We start from the raw sequence: 8,435 nt of genomic DNA on the forward strand, positions 1-8,435 counted from the left end.
TAAAGGGGATTCCTGCTTAGTTATAGGCTGAACTAGATGATGTCTGAAGTTCTTTCCAAGTCTCAGGGAGGGATTCTGTGAAGGCATAAACTAAAGTCAGAAAAAGACAATTATTGTAGTCATCTAAGTGAAATGTGCTATGGGCCTGAACTAAAGAGAGGGAGGTAAGAACAGATAGAAGAGATAGTTTTTTGGATGGAGTGATGAACTTGGTGTTAAGAAGACTGGTTTTGACTTCCATCTTAGATATTTACTAGCTGTGTATCCCTGGACAAGTCTCTTAATCTCTCCAAGACTCAGTGTCTTCGTATGTAAAATAGGCAGAATTAAACCTACTTCACAAGGTTGTTGAGAGAACTAAATGAACTTTAAAACACTATATAAATCTGAGCTATTATTATTAGTCACAGATTGAATGGGATAGGCAAGAGAAAGGGAAAGATTTAAAGATTATACCAATGTTTGGGCACAGGTACCTGGATGGATGATAGTGTATATCTGTGTATATATATATATAGAAATACACTTTCTTTCCCCATTAGAATAAAAGCTCATTGTGAGTAGAGATTGTTTCATTTCTCTTCTACTTGTATTCCCAATGTCTAGAAAAGAGTTGATGCTCAATAAATGCTTATTGCTTATTGCTTGATAAAAAAAAAAAGATAAACCTGAAAGAATTTCTGACTCCAAGATGCCCTGAATCCTCATAGAGGCTTTTCACTATAAAAGAAGGTCTCACTAATGCATTGTTGGTGGGCTATAAAACTGTGCATACACTTTGATCCAGAAATATCACTACTAGGTCTGTATCCCAAAGAGATCATAAAAAAGGGGAAAAGACCCACATGTACAAAAATATTTATAGCAGCTCTTTCTGTGGTGGCAAGGATTGGAAAATGAGGGGATGTCTATCAATTGGAAAGTGGCTGAACAAGCTGTGGTATATGAATGTAATGGAATACTATTGTAGTATAAGAAATGATGAGCAGGTGGATTTGAGAAAAATCTGGAAAGATTTACATAAATTGATGCTGAGCGAACTGAGCAGAACCAAGAGAACATCATACACAGTAACAGTAACACTGTACAATGACCAACTATGATTGACTTAACTCTTCTCAGTAATTCAATGATCCAAGACAATTCCAAAAGACTCACGATGGAAAATGCTGTCCATGTCTAGAGAAAGAACTATGGAGTCTGAATGCAGATTGAAGCATGTTATATTCACTTTTTTTGTTTTTGTGGCTTTTCCCTTTTGTTTTGTTCCTTCTTTCCCAACATGACTAAGGTAGAAATATGTTTCCATAATTGCACATGTATAAACTTCTATCAGATTGCTTGCCATCTTGGGGAGGAGGGAGGGTGACAGAGGGAGAAAAATTTGGAACTCAAAATCCTATTAAAATGAATGTTGAAAACTATCTTTACATGTAATTGGGAACAAAAAATAAAATGCTATTTACAAAAAAAAAAATACTGGAAAGGTGAGAAGGCAGGTTATGTTTCATTTGATTTAAAAAAAAATATATCACTTCACTGGTGTCCCCCCCCCCCCAAAAAAGGGGGTCTACCATCTTTTTCTAACGAGAGGTTACTTTTCATTTCCTCAAAGGAAGAGATGATGAGAGATGGTGCTGACAGTAAAAGTTCTGAATAAAGGGGGGAGGAGGGGGGGAGACTGCCCCTGCTCCAAATCCTGACAAACTTGCAAGGAAGTGGACACAAGCAAAGCAGCTAACAAAAGATACTAGTCCACTGACTAAGAATCTTAGACCTAGAGATATAAAGATTTAGGGAGAAATGAAAGTAGAATTCTATACTCACATCTGAGGGGGCAAGCTCAGATTAAGCAGTGATGGATAACAGTTAAGAGTAGCTCCTTATTCCATTAAATCTAAATCTATAAACATATCCTTCTCAATAATGTATTATTACATTTAACTCTTCAAGCAAAGAGTTCAAAAAACATTTATTAAGTGACTAGACATATAGTGATATATATGATCTGATAAACAGGCACTGGACTTTTAGTCAGGAACACCTGCGTTCATATTCTGCCTCACACACTCACTAGGTCTGAGACCTTGGGCAAATCACTTAACCTCTTTGGGCCTGCTTCCTCATCTACAAGATGAGGCCTCAATTCAATGGCCTCTAAGGTCTCTTCCAATTCTAAATCTATGATCCTTTGACCTCATGACTACTGAGTGCAATGGCCTGTGTTAGGCACTGAGAGTCTGATAAATTTGAAATTAGGAAGAACCCCTGCATCCATGAAATTTACAGTCTACCAAGAGGACAGATATGTACAAAGTTACAAGTTGTTTTTTTTAATAGAAAAAGTATAACTGAATGGGAAAGCACACTTTTCTTTCTGATTCAGACAAGTATGCAGGGTGTTTGGATCAGGAGGTCACAACCAACGCAACCCATCTGCCTGATGGCATGTATGCTAATGGCCAGTTGAGGAGAGGGAGAGAATAAATAAATCTCCAGAGTGTCAATCTCAGCAGAGCAGAGTAAGAATTATTGTGATAAATTTATAAAATATATTTTTAAAAAAATTCAAGTTGTATGTAATAAAGATCCAAAGTATCTTTTTTTCTGTTCTTTATATAAAGAAACATCCTTATTTGTTGATATTCATCAAGTCCACATAATAACTTGTCAAGAAAAATGCTAGTCTTTACCTGTAGCAATGGCAAACATCACATGCAAACAACTGAGAAGGCCCACTTCTCCAAGTATTTCCTACCTGAAGCTGGGCTTCACTCTTAGGATCCAGTGGTCTCTTATAGAGTAAATGAAGATATCCAGAGTCATGATTTCTTTCATTCTGTTCTCTTGCCTCTTCAACCCCTGCAAAACCCTCCAGTAAGGTGGTCTTCAGGGTGCTAATATCTCCATGAAGAGACTAAAAGAATCAAAGGAATATATTGATGAAGACAAATGTTTTCAAGACTAAAAAAAATCTTTTTTTGGAATAAGCAGGGTAATGTCAACAAAAAGACTAACTGGGTTATTAGATTATTTGGTAAAAATACAGGAAAATAGGGGGGAAGGTCATTTGAAAAGTAATGAATTTTAAACCCAAAGACTGAAACCACTGATCCAAATCAAAAGGGAAGGAGTCAAATGCATAAGCAGTGTAGGAAACCATGACAGTTTTTCACCTCACCTCTGAAGAGGTGAAGCATTAATGCCCAACAAGCCAGTTCAACCTAGGGAAAAGATGAACAGATAAATACCTCTGTTGTCTCTTTAATCTCCAGGAGAAAGGTGTGTAACTCCTCTGATTCTGTCCGCAGCATCTTCATCTCCTCAGCGGTGCCAACTTGGAAACAGGCTTTGGAAGTTCGGGCTTTTAGCTCTTCCATCTCCTTTTGGAAATGTGCAATCTGCATGATCATGCAGTAAGAAAAGCCAATCCAAAAGTGAGACAATGAGATCTGAATGACTGCTGCTATTGCAGAACTGACTAATCCAGTGCAGAGTTGTGAACCTGTATCCAGGGAAATGGGCTGAGGCCACCCACTAGGATGATGGTAGTGGCTAAAAGCCTTTACCAGAACCAAGTTTCATTGATGTTGTTGCATTAGGTCAGAGTAGCAAAAAAAAAAATCTATCTGCAGGATACCACATTACCTCCTCACTGATTCCAGCCATCACAGGGTCTGAATCTTTCCACTGGGGCAGCTCCTTTTCTATTACGGCAGGCTGTGGTGATTTGGCCTGAAATGGGAAATTTGAAAACCTACTAAGTTGTGACCACTGAAAGCAGCCTGTGTATGTATCCAAACATTTAACATAGGTGATAAGTCTTGCACGAGGTTTAATTCCTTCTAATTACACACAGTAGTTAACAGAAGCTTCTGAAATGCAAATTCAGTTAAAAATACACTGTCAAAGGTTCGTGACTAAGGAGGGACTCAACTGTTCAAGGTTCTCTGAGGTTTTAACTTAAGTCTCATAAGAAAGAAATTGATGGTGGAGGACCAGAAAAATAAAGCCATTAGGTTTATTTCTTGCTTATTTGGGGGAAGGATGGGAAAAATTAAATGCTATATGGCATTTAGAAATAAGGAAGAAAAGCAGACATCCCATAATATAAAAAGGTATGAGTGAGGGGGCAACTAGGTGGCACAGTGGATAGAGCACCTGCCCTGGAGTCAGGAGGACATGAGTTCAAATCTGGTCTCATACACTTGACACTTACTAGCTGTGTGACCCTGGGCAAGTCACTTAATCCCAATGCCTAGCCAAAAAAAAGGTATGAGTGAGTCAACAGAGAATAGAAACCTATAATCTTTAGTTTAAGATAAAGTGTGCATGCACTGAGTCAAAACCTTGCACTTTTTGATATTTTTTATTGCATTACAAGGTCAAAATATGATGTTAAAGAGATTCTTCAAAAGTGATAGTTCTAAAAAAAATATGAATCATAGTTTCAAAAAAAAAAAAACAAAAAAACACTTAAATGAGTTTATCAAAAAGCACATATAATTTTGCTTGAATCCAAGCACTTAGTACCTGAGTAGTACTTGACTTTGCCACTGGAGCAGTGATCCTGGCTGATTTCTGCACCATTGAAGATACTGGACTGCTCTGGGAAGAGCGTCCTGTAATGACAACGAGATAACTCAATCAATATATCACATTTACATAATTTCCTCAACTCTAAATACGAGAAAAGAAAAAAGGTGTATAATTCTTCCCCAGAGTGGCTATCAGCCATGGCAACATACAGAAGGCTGCCATGGTTACCATTAGTGGAAACATTCAGACAAGGTCTTGCTAGTCACAGGTGCTAGCATGGGTGGTCCCAAAATAGCCCAGTGAGAACCAAGGATGAGAACTGAAGATCTGCTGCTGGCACTTCTGACAATGACAGTATTGATTCACGTGATGCCATTTTTCTCCATTCCCCATACCTTCAGAGACAGAAGATTAGTTCCTCAAATTGGGATGAAAGAGGGAAGACAACATATAATATGAGAAATATAGTCAGTATAGAAATACTTCTATAGGAAGAGGAAGTAAAGAGAATCCATTATCAGAAGACTAAACTAACCGTGGTAAGCAGCACCAGGCCTTCCTTTCTCCTAGGTAAGAGTGAATTCAGAGCAGGCTATTCTTGGGAGATAAGATTTCAATAATTCTATAACCTTTCTTTGGTGAAACCAACCTGATATAGCTAGGAGACACTGTAGGCTTACTGAAAATGAAACTCTTTCTAGTGCTTAAAGACACAATGGTAGCATAGGAAGAAGCCAAGCCTCTCAAAGAATTTCCTCACCTCCTCAAGAATGTAAGGTCTAGGTGAGTAGAGATCGTTTCACTCTTTGTACACATATCCTCAGTACCTAGGATTCTGCATGGCAGAGCAGGTGCTTAATAAACACTCACTGACTGACCGACAAAATGAGGATACGACTCCTCGGACTAGTTATCTCACAGAGCTATTGTGAGGAAAGGGTTTTGTAAGCTGTAAAACGCCATATAAATTTAAACCGTTATTTTAATTCATGAAAATAACTTATGATACCAAATCCCAAATAGGAACAGGCTAAGGAAATATACTAGACACTGCCTGCACTGCCCTTCGGCTTGGTCCTCTTCAGCTGCCTGCTGCTGCCCCTCTAGGTGACAGATTGTTCATGGTTTTGACATCTGCAAAAGTCATTCACTTGACACTGCTTTGGGCTCAGGTGACAAGTATAATAGTCACTGCAGGACCATTCTCATCTCTGCCGTTTAATGAATCATTTTAGAGTCCACAAAGGACAGAGACAGACACTAGACGCAGATGAATGGTGACTAGACCCATTATTTCAATCACCACATACATTCAGCTCTGTGAGGAATGATAAGGAGACAAGGAAACCTGCCAATCACAGTATTAGGTCCATAACACCACATTATCTACAGATTCTCCTACATAAGAGAATACAAAATCCATAGTAACTTATTCTACCATGAGAGGAGAAAGAAATAACTTTTTCCATTCACTTAACTAGTATCTCTAAGAACTCTGGGGAAAAAAAAGTTCTTTGAGAATATTTGAGTCGGTATGGCGTAGCAGTCAGAGAGCCAGCATTGAGTAGGAAGACCTGTGTTCAAGTCCCACATTTGACATGTACTTGGGCAAATTCCTGAACATCTTAGTGCTCTAGGTAATTCTCTAAGAGGCAGAAATGTTGCCCTGTACTGGAAGAAGGGAATTACTGGAAATTATCAATTATCAGTCCAGTCTCTATCCTTTTCCTCATTGAGAATCTAAGCCCTTTAAAACCATCTGCTTGAAAGCATACCTGAAACAGAGGGAGATACCGACGACTTTGCTGATACTGAGCTAGATGAAGATGAGAGAGGTGTGGACTGACTGACAGGGCCGGCAGAAGCTGATTTGGAGGCTGAGGAAAATGATAGCATTGAGGAGCTGCTCTGGGAAGTGCTGACAGGAGTAGATGACTCCCCAGCAGGAAATCTGCAAAAAAAATTTTTAAAAAATCAGAATATTTCAAAAGAGCCCATTACAAATATTTCTTTCTCATGTTAGTAAAAAGTGACACCCCCAAAAGGTAATTTATTCTCAAGAGAAATGCTCCTAACTTCATGCAATACAAATGTCTTGAATATTGCTTTCAAAGGGTACAGGTTGTAAGGAAATATGAATGTACTTTAATGGATATTCTGCTGTTTTGAGAATGAACTCTTCAACCTTCTTGTCTAATAAATATTTAACAGGAATATGAATTACTAAATTTGCCACAATAGAGTACTAGTTTCAGCATCTGTTCAACTAAGCTTTGGAGTAAAGGAAAGCCTCCCAACCAGGGCATTCCTACTTCTGCCTTTTGCCAAAAGAACACTCACTCAACCCCTTCCTTATTCACCAAGCATTTACTAAGTGTGCAGGGTCCTGGAGTAGCAATGAGAGGAGGGCAAAAGAAATAGAAGACATAGCCCCTCCTCCTAAAGGAACTGATAGTCTAATGGGGAGTGCCATATAAATCTATACACAAGTCCTCTAGACTCTACCCACTGGCCAAAACAAAACCTAAATATTTCTATGTATCACAAAGAAAAATTCAATTCTCTCAAGGAAGTATTACTTACTTTTCATTCAGATTTACTTTAGCTGCAGAGGACGTAGGTGGGAAAGATGTCTTTGCCCCCATGTGTGGATTAGACATGCTAGCCACTGGAGTATTTTCCACCGCAGGCTTAAAAGCAGGAGATCCAAAATAGAAGGAAGATGCAGAGGTAGTCACTGGGGCTAGGGAGGGGGCTGAGGCCAGCGGGGCTTTAGAAGGTGGTGTAAAAGAAAAGGCTGGCGTGCTAGTTACAGCGGAGCTTAGAGCTGGTTTGGAGCTGTCTGAGGAAAAGGGATAAGGAGGGGGATCTCCTGACATCAAACTGGATGATTTCAAGGATGGAGAGCCAAATGGGAAGGTGGCAGCAGGGAGACTGACTGTAGGCAGAATGAAAGTGGTAGTTGATGTGGCAAGGGATAAGGGTGGGGCAGAACCAGGAGCCGAAGCCGGAACCAGAACCGGAGTTGAAGCTTGAGCTGGTGATGCTTCAAGCTTCAGAGGGGCCTGAGTGGAAGTTGGGGTTGTTGGAGTACTTCCTGAAAATGGGAAAGAAGACAATTAACACTTAAGGTGGAAATCAAACATTACAAAACAAAAAGGAAGTGAAAGTATACTAAGTCATAAATGGGTACAAGAAAAAGTAAAGAGGTTACATTAGAAAAATCAAAGGTTTAATAATAAAAGTGACATTAGCTAACTCTAAGGAAAGAGTCTTCTTAGATAATTAGATTATATCCCTGTCTCTGGATATAGATGAAAAATTTTCAATTCTCCTCCTGTGACTTGAAAGAAGTTAGTTTTGTAATACAGGATCTCATGAGAATCTGACTAGGAACAGCCAGAAAAAGAAATATCTGAAGAGCTACCACCTCTGAGTTAGTATTGCACCACTTACAATATACTTTCCTCACAACCACCTGGTATGTTTGGTAGTTTAAGTATTGTCAGTCCCATTCTGTGGATGAGAAAACTGAGATTTAGTCAAGTAAAGGATAAAAGAGGAAGTGGCTGAAGAAGGAACTTGAACCCAGGGCTCATCATGTTCTATCACCACCACTTACACTATAATCTCCTTTGAAGAACAATGACAAAGGAAATTTTTAAAAATCCTTTTTGGTACCAAAAGACTTCTTGTGAGCTACCCTAAGTGTACTTAGATAATTAGTGAGAGTTAATACTTCTGAAGAGCCCACTCACACATGCTGGTCATATCAACACAAATTCACTTGGGATCTTAACCTGAAAACCACACTGCAGTTTTGTGTGTGTGTGTGTGTGTGTGTGTGTGTGTGTGTGTGTGTGTGTGTGTGTGTGTGTGTGTGTGTGTGTGTGTGT

The 8,435-nt window shown here is 39.1% G+C and overlaps 1 protein-coding gene across 3 annotated transcripts in view; it reads right to left on the reverse strand.

Moving 5' to 3' along the window:
* The window catches only part of NUP214 (nucleoporin 214), a 99,429-nt gene that overhangs the window by 72,603 nt on the left and 18,391 nt on the right, over positions 1-8,435 (reverse strand). For all 3 annotated transcript variants that reach the window (XM_027869348.1, XM_027869347.1, XM_027869349.1), the window contains exons 12-17: positions 7,123-7,636; positions 6,315-6,490; positions 4,534-4,622; positions 3,649-3,735; positions 3,252-3,401; positions 2,759-2,917 (exon numbers count right to left, since the gene is read on the reverse strand). In XM_027869348.1, coding sequence (XP_027725149.1) covers positions 2,759-2,917; positions 3,252-3,401; positions 3,649-3,735; positions 4,534-4,622; positions 6,315-6,490; positions 7,123-7,636 — 1,175 coding nt within the window. The remainder of the gene's footprint in view (positions 1-2,758; positions 2,918-3,251; positions 3,402-3,648; positions 3,736-4,533; positions 4,623-6,314; positions 6,491-7,122; positions 7,637-8,435) is intronic.

The sequence above is a fragment of the Vombatus ursinus genome, unplaced genomic scaffold (genome assembly GCF_900497805.2).
Source record: "Vombatus ursinus unplaced genomic scaffold, bare-nosed wombat genome assembly UNPS02014793.1, whole genome shotgun sequence".
Taxonomy (NCBI): Eukaryota; Metazoa; Chordata; class Mammalia; order Diprotodontia; family Vombatidae; genus Vombatus; species Vombatus ursinus.